Raw genomic sequence first — 20,402 nt, 5'->3', positions numbered from 1 at the left:
AACAGGATAAAAAGGTTTATTTTACATGAGTATAAGAGCCAACAAAAGAAGCAGCTGCTTTGTCAAATGATTAGAAATGATGTTTATATACCTAAGTAGTGGGAAAATAGGGAGAAGAAAAGCCTTCTTTGGGGAAAAAACAAATAGGTTTCTCTAAGAAAGACATATAGGATTTTAAGAGAACAGACTGGAGATAGGAAATTTGTGATGATGTTTGTCTATACAGGTATGAGTGGTCTTAAAACTTCCCTGGAGAAGGGATTTGGGGTAGATTTTCGGGTTCTCCCTTCTGAAAGTAGACCTTCTCTGAAGAGGAATTTTGCAGCCGCCTCGTTTTCCAGAAGTTGCTGCTTTTAGCCAGATAAAAGAAGCTTCAGAAGGCTTCCCAACCCCTATCAGTTGAATCTCAAAGATATTTAGCTTAAAATAATCTTTGTGCCAAAGTAGCATATTTTAGATGATATATTCTTATCCCTTTTACATAAAAATTTATAATTTCTTCATTAAAATCATAAACAAAGTGAAAGAGAATGGCAAATGAAAAGAAAATATCTACAAGCTCTAATACAGAAGGTTTACATCCTCTTATCATATATAAGAAAGACAAATCTCATGCAGTGGATGCTAGTGATTCCCCAATCAGATTCCTTTAACTGTCATTGTAACCAAACTACAGTTGCTGTATGAGCTAAGAACAAATCACAGCTGCCATCTCTGGAGACTGCCTTTGGCTCAGGAGGAGCTGCCCCACCCAGGAGTCAACCTTTCCTGACCCTACTGACTCAATCAATGACCCATTGACATCAATCCAGGACTTGTGGTCGAACTAACTCTGTGGTGTAACTTGTCTTCCAGAACTCTCTGTGGGATGCACTAAAGCTAGTCTCCAGCCTAGCCTACGTTCTTAGCTTTTCCTTCTGCTCATTTTCTTATTCCCCTTCTCCTCTGAATATTCTTCCCAACTTCTCTTGTTCCCCCCTTCAGTGTCTCCATCTTGAGAAACCAACCTAAGACATCACACTAGAAAAATTAGCAAAACCTCAGAGTAGACAATTCACAGAAGTGTTAATCCAACTTTCCTAAAAAATAAAGGTCTAAGGCAAAATTTTACATACTAATGTTTTTTTTAAAAAAAACTGAAATATAAGTGACATATAACACTGTATAAATTTAAGGTGTCCAGGTTGATTTGATACATTTATATATTCCAACATGATTGTCATTGTTGTATTAGATAATACCTCTATCATGTCAGATAATTATCATTTCTTCTTTGTGGTGGAAATAATTAAGATCTAGTCTCTTAGCAATATTGGAATAACTTTCTAGGCCCAAGATGGCGCCACTCCTGCCCGGGGTGCCACATCAGCAAACTGAAACTTAGATAACTTTCATGTCCTATAAATGTTCCTCTTGACCAGAAACGCAGTCTATCCAGTCAGCCAATCTCCAAACGCCAAATCAACTTTGGGCCTTCTCACCCCAAACAAGGTTGGCTATGTGGTCCCAGCCAATCAGATAGTTTCTATTTTTCTTTTCCTTGTCCTTTATTCTTTATTCTATGAAACCTTCCTGCCTTCTGCCCCATTTTGCAGTTCTCTGAAAGGAGACTGTCCACTTCATGAAATGTTAAAGCTTGTTTGTGTCACCTAAATTGCTTTCTTTAATCATTTTTTAACAGCAAGTTTGATGGTTATAATACAGTATTATTTATAATCACTACTCTGTGCATTAGATCTCTAAGACTTATTAATCTACTAGTTGCAAATTTATGCCCTTAAATAACATCTCTCCAATTCCCTCTCCCCCCATAATAAAGCTTTACAGTAACTCTAGAGCAGCAAGAGCAAGGTGAAGAGAGAAGTGAGGCAGGAAAAGAGGGAGGGCAAATACACAGTGACACATCACCAAGAAAACATGGCTTAATCTTAGAACTAGTGACTTGAGGCACCTTCCAGTTAGGTCTTATAGTACCACTGTTCTTGGAAGAAAATTTTGCCTTGTTGTACCACTGCTCCTCGGAAGAAAACTTGGAGGAGTATGAGAGAAAGGGGAGAAGGGAAAGGTATTTACTTTTGCTTCCCTTCCTTCTTTTGATGCTCATGGATCAAAGTTTTCCCCACGGGGCATTAACTTCCACTAAACGTTCAGGTTGTGTTACCCACATTTTCGGAAAATCAGATCCAAAACTTAGAACTGCACATTCTTCCAGGGGAAAGAGGTGGGAGAAGCCAGAGTCTTGGTGGATTAAACTGATTTGGAACTGTGCACTGGCACTGCTGTGACTCATTCAGGGTACATATTGGAGGCTTTGCAGAAACCCAAATTCATTGTATAAAGCCTGAGAGGCCCAGGAATGTTGGACTGTCTTTGGTGGTTGGGTCTCCTGGGAACAAGTGGCTGAAGTCACCTGGGATTGAGCAAAGCTGAGGAGGTTAATAAACTGTATGAGAAGGGACCAAAATAGCCAATAATCACACTTTGTGCACAAAAGTGCACAGCAAAAAGTAAAATAAAACAATCTGTTTTTTTTGTTGTTGTTGTTTTGACCTAGCAAATAAAAACCAAATCTGGATTTAGTAAGGAGAGACTCTATTTGGAAGTTATTGCAATGGGGGGGAAGGGACTGTTGCAGTGGGGATAATCCTTTGGCCATAAGATCTGCAGGTATCTCGTGAGTGAGTCAATAAGATTTTTCTTTTATAGAGCTGAGTAAACAAGACTAGGAAGAATTGGGTGAGTTGGGATGAATGGACATGACAAGATCAGAAAATATTTTACTCTGAGGCCAATCTATGGGGGATGGTGGGGCTGTGGAGGAGAGGCTGGCTGTTTGCTGGCTCAGGCTGAGGCTGGACCAAAGTTCAGGCACCTGAGGAAAGGAGAGAATCTAAACAAAAGTTTGGTTAACGAGCATTTTGTTCTGATTGACCTGTAGAGATGAGAAGTTTAGCTAATCATTTATTAGGCAAAGAATGGGAATTTGGCCTTGTCTGTCTGGCCTTGTCATAGGTAACTGGGTGTGGGGGAGGGAGGGAATTCCTTGAGTCTTATCTATGTCATGTGAGGAAGAGTGGTGTTTTGCAATAGGCCATTTCCCAGAACACAAACATATGAGGATTTCTTTAACCATCACCGTTTTTCAAGATCACAGGCCTCAGGTAAAATTAAGCATTGTCAGACACCTAGGAGATGGCAATACGAGAAAGAATGATAATACACAGTACTGACAGGGGTAGGTACAAGGAGGAATAGACACTACTTTAGAGTGTGGCAGTTCTACCCATTGACACAGCCTTCCTGCAAACTTTTAAATGTAATGTACTCACTTTTCAGCCCATCAACTTCATCTGTAGAAATCTATACCAAGAAAATGCTTGGACAATGTGCTGAAATAATATACATCACAATATTACTTTAAATATCAAATGTTTGGGAAAAACATGAATATCTGTTAATGAGATTCATTAAGGATATGTGCACACACGTAGCAATGTGGCATTACAAAGACAACGGAGAGGTAGAAGTAAGTGTGGTGGTTACGAGTGTGCTCTCTGGAGTCAGGCTTCCTGGATTCAAACCTCAGCTACAGCACATATAAACATATAATCTGGGACAACTCAGTTTCTCTGTGCCTCAGTTTTCTTGTCTGGAAAACAGAAATGCATCTACCTTGTAGGCTTGTTGAAGGAATTAAATGAGTCAGTACATGATAGCGTGTATTGTCCATACTGTAATATAAATGTAATATTTATATTATTGATATATATTATTGATATCCAAAGATGTCTTCTATGTATTGAATATGAAATCCAGTTACAAAATGAAATGTGTGTTATGGTACCATTTTAAAGAGAGAGAGAGAGAGAGAGAGAGAGAGAAAGAGAGAGAGAGAGAGAGAGAGAGAGAGAGAGAATAATATGTAGAAGAATATACATTCAGATTTTAATTTTTTAACTTTTTACTTTACATATTTTTGAACTGTTCAATGTTTTCTTTGAACAAGATCCGTGGGAAGAAAAATAAAACCATCTCCTATTTGAAAACAAATAAAAGATATGTAGATAGTCAGGAAATGAGGTGGAAGAAGGATACATGGCTTAGGGCTGTACTTGGCCCAGGGGTCATAATTCTTTGGTCTTTGAAGTTGAATAGAAAATGATTTCCATAGATTCAGTGTGTAATGAGATTACTCTAGAATACAGTTTTTAAAAGCTTAAATATTAAACTATGTTACAAAGCCATAGGAATCAAAACAGTAATCATAAAAACATAGATCAATGGAACAGAATAGAGAGCCCAGAAATAGACCTATGTGTATGTGGTCAATTAATTCATGATAGAGGAGACAAAAATATACAATGGGGAAAAGACAGTGTATTCAATAAATGGTGTTGAGAAAACTGGACAGCCACATGCAAAAGACTAAACATAAGACCTGAAGCCATAAAACTTCTAGAAGAAAACACAGAAGATAAGCTCCCTGACATCAGGCTTGGCAATGACTTTTTGGATTTGACACCAAAAGCAAAAGGCGATAAAAGGAAAAGTAAACAATTGGGACTTCATCAAACTAAAATACTTCTACCCTGTTTTCCTGAAAATAAGACCTAGCTGGACAATCAGCTCTAATGCAACTTTTGGAGCAAAAATTAATATAAGATCCGGTATTATATTACATTATACCCAGTCTTATTTTATTATAAGACCGGGTCTTATATCAATTTTTGCTCCAAAAGACTCATTAGAGTTGATTGTCCAGCTTGGTCTTATTTTCAGGGAAACACGGTATACGGCAAAGGAAACCATCAATGAAATGAAAAACAAAAACAAAAAAACAACCTACAGAGTGGGAGTAAATATTTTCAAGTCATCAGATTTCTGATAAGGGGTCAATATCCAAAATACGTAAAAAACTCATACAACTCAATTGCAAAACAAATTAAAAATCTGATTAAAAAATTGGCAAAGCATCTGCATATGCATTTTTTCCAAAAACGCATATAGATGCAGATATATGAAAATCACTAATCATTGGGGAAATTCAAATCAAAACCACAGTGAGACAGCACTTCACACTTGTTAGAATGGCTATTATCAAAAACAACAAGAGATAAGAAGTTCTCAGTGAGAATGTGGAGAAAGGGAACACTTGTGCACTGTCAGTAAGAATGTAAATTGGTGCAGCCACTATGGTAAACAGTATGGAGATTCCTCAAAAAATTAAAAATAGAATTACCATATGATCCAGCAATTCCTCTTCTGGATATACATCCAAAGGAAACAAAATCACTACCTCAAAAAGGTATCTGCACCCCCATGTTTATTACAGCTCTGTTTATAATAGCCAAGACATGGAAATGATCTAAGTGTCCATAGACAGATGAATGGATAAAAAAAATACAAAAAATGTCACACACACACACACACAATGGGATATTATTCAGTCATAAAAATAAGGAAATTCTGCCTTTTGCAACAACATGGATGGAACTTAAGGGTATTATGCTAAGTGAAATATATCAGATAAAGATAAATACTGTATGATATCATTTATATGTGGAATCTAACAACAACAACAACAACAACAAAAGCCCACAAACAGATATATGAGAACAGATTGGTCCTTGCCAAATGCAATGGGGGAGGTGGAGGCAGGTGAGCAAAATGGGTAAGGGTGGTTGAAAGGTACAAAGTTCCAGTTATAAAGTAAGTACATCCTGGGGATGTAATGTACAGCATGGTGACTATAGTTAACACTGTATTGTTTATTTGAAAGTTTTAAGAGAGAAGATCTTAAACGTTCTCATCAAGAGAAAAAAATATAACTATGTGTGGTGATGGATGTTAACTAGACTTATTCTGGTGATCATTTCACAATATATACACATGTGAAATCATTACGTTGTACACCTAAACTAATACAATGCTATATGTCAATTATATCTCAATTTTTAAAAATCTGGTGTTAATTGAAATGAAAGATTATTGAAGATTGTAAAAAAGTGTAAATGTTAAAACTATTGAAGAACTTCCTATACCAGTGAATCAGCTGATATACAATTTAGGAGATAACAAGCTAAGCCTTGGCTTTCACTATTCCTAACTATGACCTCCAACTGATATTGTCTTCAAAACTTGCTATACTCCCCCCTCCACCTACCCCAAGTTATTTCTTCTTGAAGTCATCAGTGTAATTTTGGTGCTTCAGTTTTCACAAGCCACTATGTTGAGGAGAATAGAGAAAGGAGGCGACTAAAAAGTCCCTGTCTTCAGATAGCTGACAAAGAGTAGAAGACAAAGACACAGGTTCATTTGAATCCCAGTTCCAGCACATATTCTCTGTGAATTTGGGTAAGTTACTCAAAGTCTGTGTAGCTCAGTGTTCACGTCAAGAAGAAATCATAATATTCTCTCATATAGTTGTAATGATGAAATGAATTAACAATGTTAAATATCTATGAGAGTAAGTAGCACAAGGTTAAATGCTCAACAAGTGTTAGTTCTCATTACAGGAGTCAGGGGCAAGATAAAAATATCTTGCATGGATGGTGACCTTATTTTAGGAAGGACCTTGAGAGGAGGAGGCAATTGTGGTGCTGGGCTGTGAAAGAGGAAGAATTACTGAAATGTGGAGGTGGGGGTGGGGAATCACTTCTCTTGGTCTTTCTCTCCTTGATCTTTCACTGCATCTCTGTCAATCCCATCTCCTCTCATCTCACTCAATCTCATTCTGTTTTCCATATGGACCTTACGTGGGTTTAACTGAAGATACACGATCAATAACAAAACGAAACAAAAATGCATTATAGATTTCTGCGTGGTAGATCACTGTGAAATTATTAATGGAATTCAATGAGCAGGGAGACTCTAACTTGTTTTAGTTGGAAGAATAGCAAACTGCTCTTCGTAAGACATCCCATATATAAATAGGACCTTAAACTTTGGTTGGGAGCTATTAGGAGTCAGTGAATTCGGGTCAGTTATTTTACCTATTACAAACACTGTAACCCCTGTAAACTGTAAGCACACTGTCAAGGAAAAGTAAAAGCACCAGAAACATGTATGTAACCTTTCTTTCTCTGGCATGAATTACAAATCAAAGCTCAGAGAGTTTGGAGTTGTGTGCAGTGTCACAGAAATTAGAAACTTGAATACTATTTGTTCTTACTAACTCACTTCAGAGTCTCTTTGACTGGAGAACTTTCTATAATAAATACCATCAACCTAGCTCTCCCCAATGCCCTCACATCCCCCACTTCTTATCCCGGGGCACTTCTCCTTCCTCTTTCCTGAGTTCTTATCTCAGAGCATTCTAATTGTTTATTTGGCCTCTCCCAAACTAGGTTATAAAATTATTCAGGCTATGGATTGTGGCTTTTATCTGCATTCTTTGCATCTAGCATGAATGCCTGGCACTTAGAAAGTGCGTAGTAGCAAGTGTGAGAGAAATTAATGGATTTTTCTGACTCCCAGTTTAGAGTATTTTCCTTTATAACAGTGCTACTTCTCCTGGAGCAGTATTTCTCAAAAAGTGTTCTGTGGAATGCCAGACTCAGTTGGGCTGATTTAAAAAGCACATTTTAGATTTTACTTCAGTCCTAGAGATTAGAACTTCTGGGTGTAGGGCCTGAAAAATTAAACAAGCACCTCATGTGATTCTAATGAAGATAAATGTTCAAAAACCTTTCTTTGAGGTTTGTATTTAAATTTATTATTATTATTATTATTAATATTTTTATGGAAGGATGGCTTGGAAGGGAGAGAGAAGATAGCTATATAACAGGCATGCTTTTAAAGTGTTTGGTGCCAGGCTCTTTTTTATTTCTTTTTGGCCGGGCGGGGGTGGGGTGGGAGAGGGGGGCTCATTTTTAAATACACCCTTCCGTTCCAGCCATTTACCTTTTCATCTTTTGTGTCCTCTTACCATTTGGTCAGCCCAGCATTTCTCAGAGTGACCACTAAGGGGCAGCAGAGTATGGGAAAATAATAGGGCCATGACGCATGGTGGAGACATTATTATACCTTTGAAATAGTTCAGTAATAAAAGACATGCCAAAAAATAATAAGTAGTATGCTCCAATCTCCTTGGGGCATAATACTTTTACCTACTATCTTAGGGGTCTTACTTTCAAGCATCATCATTTATATTATCATTAAATAAATTATTTCTAGAGTATGAATTAAGTTTCCTCAAAAAAAAAAAAAGTATTTAGAAACACATTTTTTCCTTAAAATCAAAGAAACTATTTTAACTGAAGATATGTTCTGACATGGATTAGTCCAAAAACGGAAATTCTTTAAACTTGAAAAAAACTCATTGTATCATTTGAACTATGTGATGGAGAATACTGTATCAACAATGCTTTGGTCAAAAAGAACCTAATAATGGAAATTTCAGACACATTATTACTCATAAATTGTTCAATGCTTTATAAACTAAATCCAAGATTTTGGACAATTTTAATTTTATTCAGGTTATAATGCAGAATTGTAAAGTCATTAATTGACTTGCACGTGATTGAGAAAAGCAATTTAATTGTGTTATAGTGACACTTAGTAGATGCCTGACACATAGTGGATTCATAATAAATTGTTCATTCCTTGAGTGATTGATTATAACATGATTATGGGCCCCCAAATAACTCCCTCTAGTTTTTTTGAGCTCTATGCAGATCAATCCATTCATCCACTGGACAGTTCCCACTTTGACCGCCTATAGGCATCTCAACTTCAACAGGTCTCAACAGGAAATCCTTTCCTCTTCCCACCACCTTAGGTAGCAACTAAAAAACTGTTGTAACTCTTTTTCTCAACTTCATGTACATATCTAAGTTTTTTTTTTTGTACTGTTGTATTATTTTTCTGAAGGAAGATCCTGTCCATGAATTTTCCATCTAGGTATTTGTACCTTTGAACTTCATTTCTGTTTTCCCCCTGTACTCATATACTTTTCTAGTAGTGTCTCAATTTTCATAGATATTAAAAGGACATTTGATTGAATTCTCGCAATTGCTGATGGCTTTTACATTATGATCACTGAACCGGCCAACAATGCTTCGGCTCCTTACATGAAATTCTGGTTCTGTAGGTGTAGGATTCTATTCTGGTTACCCGCTAAAACCACTTCAGAGTTCATTAATTTGGGGTGGGGCAAAAATCACTATTTCCCTTTTTCTGGCTTCCTAAGTTCCTCCACGACTCACAGCTCAGCCTCTTAGGCATATGATGGCATAAGAGTCCGATACAGAATAAGGTTGTCAGGGCAGACCACGGCTTCTGCATTTTTCTTCCATTAGCCCCTCTTCATTTGCTCCCACTTGATCAGTGTATTCTACCCACCTTGTACTTTATGCTAACTCCTACGCTCAGCCTACAGTTCGGCCTTTAGTCTTTAGATCTCTCCTTGCTTTCCTTACTTACCCTCACCTGACTTGTTACTCATTCTGCAGGCTATTCCCGTTCATCCCTTTAGCAGATTCTTCCACGTTCAAGTCACCCAAGTCAGGGTGAAGCTTCAGATTGCACATTGCACAGGAGGTAGGACAAACAAATTTACTGTGAGGAGTTTCTCTTTGATATGTTCGCAATGTTCTTCTAATCATGTCACTGTGTCACCTTTTCTCAATTGAAGGAAACCAAGAAGCAATGACAAGAAGGTCGGTTGGGTCCCACAAAATCCAAGAAAAAGAAAAGGATGTGGATGGTATAAAACAGTAGTTACAGTCGTATTGTTCTTGAAATGTTTGCATTTTCAGCTGTTCATTGTATTCCTTTTTAGTATATCTTTTGAATGACTTGTATTGATTTCTCTGTGGTCAAAAGTTTTATCTTCTATTATTCGCCTTCTGAATATGACAAATTGGGTTGGCAGATTTGTGGTAGTTAATAGATAAATTGGATGAGCAAATATGAGTAACTGGAGTAGGAGATATGTGGGAAATTCCATACCTAGTTAGGAAGGCAGTCAAGCCTCGAGTCAAGAATAAGTTAATGAGATAGAACTAAGTACAAATCCTGGCAGTATGATCCTAAACAACTGAGAAATTAATAAAAGGAAAAAATGAACAAGATAAACAAACAGGTCAACTAATCCAAGAAAGAACACAAATAATGTAGAGAAAATAAGACATCTTTAAACAATTCTTATCAGTACTCATAGAGAGATTCAAGTGTGAATTGCATAAATAAAACAAGAATACAGGTAAAATCAGTGAACAAGAGAAATGCTTTGAAATGTAACATATGACTACCATATTTCTTTTAATTACTGGGTAAGATCCAAGAGATAAAGCAACTCTTTCACCTTTTGGATATAATCAAAATGCAGCTACCAGAAGGCACTGGAGAGCAAACACAAGTGAACAGATTTTGGTGGAAAGTACATGTTTGAAGGAAGAGAGGTGTACAAAAAGTAAGTTCCCATTTTTACGGTTTTCAGCCTATGGCCAATCTTAGCATGGCAGACGGGTTGGCAAGGGAACTTGTGACAATTCAGTCTTTCTGGCTGAAGAACCAGAAACCAGAATCCAGAGTAACTATGGTCATTGGTTTTATCTTCTGGGAAGAATCTTATCTTCTGTGGGAATCTTAGAAAGGAAAGAGCCAGTTTGAGGATCACTAAATTCTGCCTGCCTATAGCTCTTGATGCCTGAAGGACACGTGCCAAGCCAATTAAAACAGTTTAGATAATGATAATGTCTCTGAATTACGAGGAGCTCCCACTCAAGAAATAGAGTCCACTAAATAAAAATACATAATATTCAGCAGATAAAATTATGAATTGTAGAGTGTTAAAACCAAACACAAACGGAGACTGGTCTCAAAAATTCTCTGAGCAGACAAAAAACCATTTTAGTCATACTACATGCAAAGTTTAATTTACTTTATTTTGAAAGACTAATTTGACCTGGGTCTTTCTTGCTTATGCCTCTGGAAATCATAAACAAAACTTGAACTGTTTCCAAAATTGGCATGAGGTAATCACTAACCAATTCCCTATCATTTAAGAAAATTCTAGTATTATAACCAATCACTGTGAAGATAAAGTCACTGCCTTCGCACTATATATATTTATTACAGTATACCCCTGAGACTCATTCCATGTTTCAATGCTCCTGGTTCATGACACATCTTTTGTTGTGTGCCCAATAAACTTTTACTAATTACTACTTCAGTGATTTGTGGGTTTTACTTCTGCTATTTCTGAATCTTTGACAAGATTCTCCACAACTTAATACTCATAATGTCCAGAATACAGTCCAAAATTATCCAACATACAAAGAGCCAGGAGAAAGAGACACATCCTCAAGAAAAAATAAAATCAATTGAGACCAACCTTGAGATGACAAACATGAATTAAGAAATAAGGGTTCTTATAATGACCCTCAATGAAGTAAAACAAACTATGCTAGCCATGAATGAAACATAGGACGTCTCAGCAGAGATTTAAAAACACCAAATGAAAATTCTAGAACTGACAAAAATATATTTGAAATAAAATATTGTTAGATGGACTTAGCCAAATGGAAGTTACAGAGAAAATTAGTAGTGAAGTTGAAGATAGATCATGAAAAATTATTCAGTACTAAGACCAGAGAAGGAAAAAGAGATTGAAAACAAAAGAGCATAGCCTCAGAGACTTGTTAAATAATATCCAATGGTTTAATATAGTGTAATTGTAATGTTAGAAAGAGATGAGAAAGATTATAGGGCAGAAAAAATTATTTGAAAAAATAATGGCCAAATATTTCTCCTCATGTCACGTTTAGGATTTTTAAATTTCTAAAAATTGGGGTTCGGAGTAATTAAGTACCTTATTATACAGGTGGCAGAGCTACAATTTGAGTGTAAGTTTTCCTAAATTTAAGGTCTACATTCTTAATTACCCCTACTGTTGTGCTTTAGTAGGTGCTTATTAAATAAACAAATAAAATAAACTTTGAAAACAAAACAATCTTCCCAGCACCATTTATTGAATAGATGTTTTTACCTCAATGTATATTCTTGTTTCCTTTGTCGTAGATTAAACAACCATATAGGCATGGATTTATTTCTGGACTCTGTTCTGTCCCATTGATCTATGTGTTTGTTTTTATGCCAATACCATGCTGTTTTGATTACTCTGGCCTTGTAGTATAGTTTGACATCAGGTAGAATACCTCCAGTTTTGCTCTTCTTTCTCAGGATTGTCATGGCTATGCGGGGTCTTTTGTGGTTCCATATACATTTCAGGATTATTTGTTCTAGTTCTGTGAAAAATGTCATCACTGGATGTAAAATACAGCATAGGGAATATAGTCAATCATGTAGTAATAGGAAAGAATGTACAGCATCAGATGCGTAGTAGACTTGGTGTTATCACTTTGTGAGCTGCGTAAACGTCTAATCACTATGTTTTGTATATCTGAAACTAATGATAAATTTTTAAAAGTCAGTTTCTCAGTCACACTAACCACATTTCAAGTATTCGATAACCATAGGTACCTAGTAGATATCATATTAGACAGATTATAGAACGTTTCATCACAGAAAGTTTTATTAGATATCTCTGTTCTAGACTGTCTGAGATTCAAATTAGCTGTCTCTTCTTCAAGAGCACTGAACCAGCAAGGACACAAAATCTTGTCTCCTCTACTCTAAAACTTCAAAAAGTGTCCAAGAATATTATAAAGACTCATTAAGATTTGAGAGCAAATGTTAAAAAAAGCAGTGTAACAATATGGACCTGACACTTAGCAAGCATTTTCTTTGGCATCCCTACTCTGAGGGGCTGGCCTGTGACTGTTCTGTGTTCAGGATTACCTGACAAACTTTCTGACTTTCCTGAACTTTCTGTTGTACAATGTCCAATTTTTCCATTTACTCAGCCCAGTGCTTATGCTAGGCAAGAATGGATTATCTATTCGTGATACTCGGGTATAACGTGATACTAGACATGAAAAATAGTCTGCTACATTCCTCCTCATCACTAAAATAGGCTTTGCAGATTGCTCTTAAAGATGACACTTTATTGAGAATTGCCAGCATCATGGAAAGTCAAAAAGAACTCAAGGGAACTTTTTATCACATCTTTTTGAAGAGGACAGGTGGCATTTCTACATCCGTGCTTTTCCTAATTAATCATTTATATCTGTAGACTATGATTCTGTTGTATTAATTAAACTTTATTTCTAAATATTTTTCCTAGACATAAGTGTAACAGATAGTACCAGTTCCCATTTTCAGATTTCACTAGACCAGTGCTCTTGGACTTTTTCCCATGCTCTTTTTCTTTAATTCATGGGATTATGTTACTGGGACAGAAATATTTTTAACAACAATTCTTGTTTGTCAAACGGCTTCAGAGAGAGGCATAGTTTGGAGTGGGGATAATGATAAAGAAAGATAGGTAGACGTGAGTATATAAGCATATGTTCAATAGATAACCCTGCTTAAAAGTAGACTGTAATTTTTGTAATTTTGATGACTTACTAGTGAGGTAATTAAAACAGGGTTTTGGAGACAGGAAGCAAACACTCACTTAAAATGTCCAATTAATTTTCTGTTTCAGGAACCAGAGAATCAATACATCTTTGGGACAAACTAGTCTTCCCTTTTGAGGAAAAATAAGTAGAATAACAACTGTAGGTAGATACTGAGATATACTGTAATTTTATGTTCTTTATTGTTCTCAAAGAAATCGTGAACTTACCAGAAATGCGAATGTAGACATGAAGTGTTGTACTTTGGGAGTGTAAATTGTCATGTTACACTGTGACAAGAGTGCATCTGAAGGTGGTTTGCATTTAAAGTAATGGTGGAGGGGAGAGAAGAGGTGAATTGAGAAGAGAACCTGAACTACTGCTTGTAGAGAAGTTTTATATGGGTGAAGTACTGAGATTTGAGAGTGGCTTACACAAGCTGATAAATGGAAATGGAGATACTAAAGGTCCAATTTTTTAAATTGCTTTTTGTAAAAGAAAGCTTTTATTTGGAAATAAATTTAAACCTACAAAAAATTTGCACAAAGTTGTACAAAGCACACTTATATACCCTTTATAAGTATCTAAAATTTTGCTCCGTTTGCTTTAATATTTGTTTTTGTCTGTCTCCCTCTTTGTCTTTCTGTGTGTGAATATTTTTTCTGAACCATCTGAGAGTTAAGTTGAATACATCATGGCCCTTCAGCCATATTTCAGCAGTTTAACATTGATACTATATTTTTAACCAACTACTGTTTTGTCAATTGACCCACTAATATATTTCATTCTAGGACCACATATTTCTGTTAGTTGTCTTGCCCTTTAGTCTCTTATTCTGAAATAGTTCTTCAGTCTTTTATGACACATGCATTTTTGAGCAATATAATCCTCTCCACAATTTAAAAATAGAATATTTCTCAACTTTGATTTGTCTCAAATTTCAGGATTAGATTCCGGTTATGCATTCCTGACTGGAATACTATGTATATTATATAGTGCTTCTCAGGATATCATATCCAGAGGCATACTGTCGCTCACTGGTGATGGTAATTTTGATCACCTGGTCAAGGTCTTGTTTGATTTCTCTACTATGTAGTTACTTTATTTTTTCTTTTGGAACTAAATAATCTCTGAGAGATGATACTTGAAACCATAGAAATAGCTCATCTCATCAAAATCCTCCACACCCCGCCCCCAGCCAGATTTACCATCCATCCATGATTCTTGCCTGAATCAATATTAATGTGATGATTCCAAAATTATGATATTTCAACTCTAGAATTCTCTCCACACATACCAGTTGGAACTTGGTGTTTTACTGTAAGAAAAAGTCCTCCCCAATGTAGGTATTTATGTGTGTGTGTATATGTATGCTTGTATGTATCTACGTATGTGTCTATCTATCTCTAATCCTTATTGCCTCATGGATTCCCATTTTTTCCCCAATGGCTTATAATTTTTTACTCTCCATAATTATCTTGCCATTGAACTTGTCCATATTTGGCCAGCAGAAGTCCGTTGATGTTGCAGCAATGTCCTTATGAAATGCTCCAACATTTAAAAAAATCTCTTCCTTAATTTCTGATATAAAAATATGTTTCAGTTTCTTACTATACCTTCCCTGTCCCATTGCTTGGATAAATCATGCCTTTGAGAAACCCTAGTTCCTTTTACTGGTGAAAGGTATTAAACACCAATATGTGGGTGTTAGGAATGCTCATTGCTCCACTGTCTTTGCTTCTAGGGAAAGGTAAGTTTTAAGACACTCTATAGGATGGAAGGCTGCTATTTTAAGGCCTAAGTTTTAAGACCTGAGGGTGTGTGTGTGTGTGTGCGGGGGCGTGGGGTTGCTCTTCTTTTGTACAAGAGTAGCATTACTTGGGCACCAGAAAAGTGGGGAGTACTGAAACTTTGAATGACAGCATCTTTTACAGAGACCCTCAAACTCTCATGCAGAGTACCGTCTGTGGTGGCAGTGGTGAAATTCCTTCAACCAGCTTGAGAGTAAAACAAGAGGTGAGGTGGACTTTATCAGGACAGCTGGAGTAGAAGAAGAATCCAGGGTGTGGGGGTATCATATGGTGATTTTATGATTTTATTGGGTAAGCAGACCTGTGAGCACATGGATGGGTGCACTCATCTGAGGACTCCCAGTCATAACTGGGACAAGGACATACTTTGTAAGGAGAAGACTTAGATTTATACCACCGAACCAGTGAGAACTGATGGAAGTATAAACCAGGAAATAAAAGTAAAAATGAATTGATTTAAAATTCCCAGACTAGTGAAGCCTGAAAATAACATGGGTGTATGCACACACACTGCACATACACAAACAAATTTAAAATTCACAGACTAGTGAAGCTTGTTACCTAGACAGTGTAGATACATAGCTAAAAGATACACATATGCATGTGTATGCACATAATTTTTTCTAGGATCCTACAGTTTCAACAGAGGCCAAACCTATGGTATGAGATAAATGGCAATAAACACAGTCCAATCTGTCTAGTTCAAAGATTAAGATTTAGATACAAAGTTTTTCATTAATTATTCAATATTGTTTGGTCTCAATCTGAATCTTGGGTGACTTAGCATAAATCTATTCCTTCCAGATATACCTATCTAGATAAACCCCTCCTGACCATCGCAGGTGTTGTCTACGCCTCTGTGGTAGATTTTAAATTATACTGTTTTTTTGGGTTTTTTTTAAGGATGGAAAGGTAAAGGGCTAGGTGATTTACTATTTATTTTAATTGATCTTACTGATTTTAGACATCTAAATCTGGCTATTACCATGGAAAGTACACTCATTATATTAGTATCAATTTGGTAAGAATAGCTCTCCAAATCATCTCAAGTTGTCCAAACTATGAATGAATATAAAAGGAGAAAACAAAAGCCTCTGAAAATGTTAACAATAAAAGAAATATATTCCCCAAATAAGTTTAGTAAGCTATTATGAGTAAATGTTTCGTCAGTCTTCACACTCTATACTATAGGGGTTTTTGAGGCTATAATTTGAAGGAGATGTAATTTATTTCTTCCTTCTTGAAAAAAATGAAGTATAGGTTATCATTACTGCTGAAGTGATTACTCAGGGGAGATAACCTAGTAAATAAAACTCAGCTTTCGATAGCCTAATTATTTCTCAGTTGGTTACAGGTGAAATTTCAAAGGTAAAGTAGCACAGTAAAGGGATATTTCTAATGATTAACCAATTACATTATAATATATATTTATCTATGTATATAGATAAATATATATATATATATGTATATATATATATATATGTATATATATAATGATAAAGTGTATCATTGGGCTAAGTATTTTGCCAGCCATTTTTCAGTACTAAATTTGACTACAATTTTAATGACTCTCTGCAACAAATTCCCCTCTAAATATATTAAAAACTTGGGAATAAATGTTTTTTGGAAAGAGCAAGACGTTATAGTTAATATACCAAAAACAAAACAAAACAAAAGTATGAAAGTTTCTCACTTTCATTGAACTAGAGATGTTTTTCCTCTTCCAGAGAGTTTCACATGGCCATCTCCTTCTTGTATTAAATTGCTGAAAGAGGAAATCTGAGAACTGTAAAACAATTCAAACAAGAAGGCAATGGTGAGCTCTTTCTCCCAAGCTGAAGCTGTGGAGCTGTGCTATGAGAACGTGAATGGATCCTGTGTTAAAACTCCTTACTCTCTGGGACCTCGAGTGATTCTGTATGCAGTCCTTGGTTTGGGGGCCGTGCTGGCTGTGTTTGGGAACTTCCTGGTCATTTTTGCCATCCTGCACTTCAAACAACTGCACACACCTACAAACTTTCTCATTGCCTCCCTGGCCTGTGCTGATTTCTTGGTGGGAGTCACTGTGATGCCCTTCAGTGCAGTGAGGTCTGTGGAGAGCTGCTGGTACTTTGGGGAGAGTTACTGTAAATTTCATACCTGTTTTGATACTTCCTTCTGTTTTGCTTCTTTATTTCACTTATGTTGTATCTCTATTGATCGATATATTGCTGTTACTGATCCTCTGACCTATCCAACCAAGTTTACTGTCTCTGTGTCAGAAATATGCATTGTTCTCTCTTGGTTCTTTTCTGTCACATACAGTTTCTCTATTTTTTACACTGGGGCCAACGAAGAAGGAATTGAGGAACTAGTAGTTGCTCTCACTTGTGTAGGAGGCTGTCAGGCTCCATTGAATCAAAATTGGGTTCTACTTTGTTTTCTTCTATTCTTTATACCCACTGTTGCCATGGTGTTTCTATATGGTAAGATATTTTTAGTGGCTAAACATCAGGCTAGGAAGATAGAAAGTACAGCCAGCCAAGCTCAGTCCTCCTCAGAGAGTTACAAAGAAAGAGTAGCAAAGAGAGAGAGAAAAGCTGCTAAAACATTAGGTATTGCTATGGCAGCATTTCTTGTCTCTTGGCTACCATACATTATTGATGCTGTGATTGATGCTTATATGAATTTTATAACTCCTCCTTATGTTTATGAGATTTTAGTGTGGTGTGTTTATTATAATTCAGCTATGAATCCATTGATATATGCTTTCTTTTACCCTTGGTTCCGGAAGGCAATTAAACTTATCGTAAGTGGCAAGTTCTTAAGGAGTGATTCGTCAACAACTAATTTATTTTCTGAGGAAGCAGATACAGATTAACGAAATTACTGCAGGGACTTCAAAACTAACATGGAATTAAGTTCAAGTGCAAAATTAAACATTTAGATCTAGAGAGGAAAGTGTAATCATTTGACAAGTAAGAGGATATTACATTCAGCAGTTGTTCTAAAGCACTTTTCATCTTCATGTATTTTGGCTTTTTTTTCAGAATTTAGTGATAGGTTAATAAGATTTTCTAATTGCTTTCTATTTAGTGTTTTTCTGTGGTAATTTCTAATACCTTCTCTGAATTTCCTATTTGTTTCTTCCAATAATTTAAAGCTTTGTAGTTTCTCCCACACTCATTACCAATGTTCAGTTGTTTAAAATACAGATGGGGAAAAAAGCTCCTGACTAACTTGTAAGCTAGATTATTTGGGGACAAAAATCTCCTTAAAAGCGTATTTTTTTCCAGAGGTAAATATAAGATTATAAATTCTTGAAATCATTTTAAATCTAAAATGACTTTATAGGAAGCTGGAATGTGGAAATTCCTAGTAATTGAAAATTGTCTGAAAAACACTGGAAGTCTTATGTTTTCTGAACCATATAAATGTTTCTCTCCATTTTAGAGAGACTGTGTCACAAACAATATGTATAGTGATTATGTGATTATACACTATATCTCACTTTTGGAGAACATAGTTTATTATGGTCAAATACGTATGTTGACAAAAGGATGGTTTCTGCACTTTTAAAAAGTATTTTGAAGTAAGGTATTTTTTATTTTTGAATTTTTTCTTTGTACCAGACACTGTATTTGGCATTGAAACTAAAAGCTGAGTGACCCATATACAGCCAACGATTATTTCAAAATAGCACATACCCAAACTGGTATTACACATTTTAGGAGTAACTTCAGTTTCCTCATCCAGTAACATTTCTTAGTCACTTAAGTTTTAACTTAAAAATAAGCATTGATATCTTGAGCGTTTTAAGACAGAGTAAAAATTTGAAAAAAAAGTAATAGGGTGATTTGCGTTCTCAAGTCTTTGAATCACTGCCTTAAATCTTTGCTTAGGCAGCTGATTTTCACAGACTCATTTTATGAAATGAAAAGAAGAGATAACTAAGCAAATAGAGTTACATAAACATTACATGTTACATATTTTATAAATGAACCCGTTTAGAAATAACTTTATATAAGATAAAGCTGTTTCATATGTGTCCATTAATACTTTTCAAATAGAGCTGACTATTTAAGAGGGGGAAAAATTAAAGATAAAAGAGGCTAAAAGGAATTTGAAAGTCTTCGTAGCAGAATATCTTCTTGTGATGCAGACCCTATATGAAGGAAAAGGGCTACTGACCACCTTTCCAACGACCACCAGTAAGGTCTCCCACTCACTCTTTAAGAAGAGCTCCAAGTTTATGTCCCTTGAAGGTGAGTCAGTCATGTTTTCTTCGTAGAAACATGTTTCTTCCCTCAATTGCAAGTATAAACTTACATTGACACTCATAAATAATAAGGAAAAATATGTGGGGGGACTTCAAAATATATACTGTTCTGTTCATTTGCTCTGTATAGAGTGTAATCTTTAGATAGTAACTGACTACAGCAATAAATACTGTCCAGTGATATTTTTAAACTCATTCATATCAGTAAGTGGAAAATACACTTCAAATGTACCCTTTTAGTTTATTTTTCTACTCTTCTTGTAGCCCTTTACAAAGGAAGTCTTTTGGTTAAAAATAAAACACTTGATTATTTCCCCCAAACTAACTAGATTAGCAGCATATCACCACTCCTCTCTTACACATCTCATTGATTTATACAAATAAGCTATTATTGGCCAGGTGCATATAATTGCTGTAGGGCCTGGCTATATTTAGAACAGCACACACTGAAGATGACTGTCTACAGTGTAAAATTTGACCTTGAAACATTTTGTTGAGCTCCATCTCTTAATCCTGGTGAGATATGCTTCCCAAACTGTCTGCTTCAGCCAATGGGAAGCTGCAGAACTATTGCAAAAAAGTAATGAATTCACTTATGGCACAGGTTGTACAACTACATAAATACTATGTGTCTCACATATATGTACTATGATTAAAAATATGTGTATTTTAATAATGTATACATTTATTTAGAAGCATTACTGAAGTCATAATAGTTTTTGTTCATATGTATTTTTCTCAATCAGTTGATACTAAAAGTACGACGGCTACATTATGTGGAGCTTTTTGTATTTTTTATTTTTACTATTAAAATGAAGTGTTCAGACATAGAAAGTTATAGAACAATTGCTATAGTTTGCCTCAGGATTG

General features: G+C 35.8%; 2 protein-coding genes across 3 annotated transcripts in view; one reads left to right on the top strand and one right to left on the bottom strand.

Annotated features, from left to right (window-relative positions):
- The window catches only part of LOC308491710 (trace amine-associated receptor 6-like), a gene marked incomplete at its 5' end in the record, with an annotated part of 50,544 nt that overhangs the window by 4,312 nt on the left and 25,830 nt on the right, over window positions 1-20,402 (bottom strand). The window lies entirely within an intron of this gene.
- Window positions 17,088-18,134, top strand: LOC308491705 (trace amine-associated receptor 9; the record flags this gene model as incomplete). The annotated part of the gene is made up of 1 exon (XM_081035680.1): window positions 17,088-18,134. One exon carries the CDS (start codon window positions 17,088-17,090, stop codon window positions 18,132-18,134), a length of 1,047 nt encoding a protein of 348 aa, XP_080891806.1.

The sequence above is a fragment of the Rhinolophus hipposideros genome (assembly GCF_964194185.1).
Source record: "Rhinolophus hipposideros genome assembly, chromosome: 3".
NCBI classification, from domain to species: domain Eukaryota; kingdom Metazoa; phylum Chordata; class Mammalia; order Chiroptera; family Rhinolophidae; genus Rhinolophus; species Rhinolophus hipposideros.
This window is presented reverse-complemented; position numbering and strand designations above follow the sequence as displayed.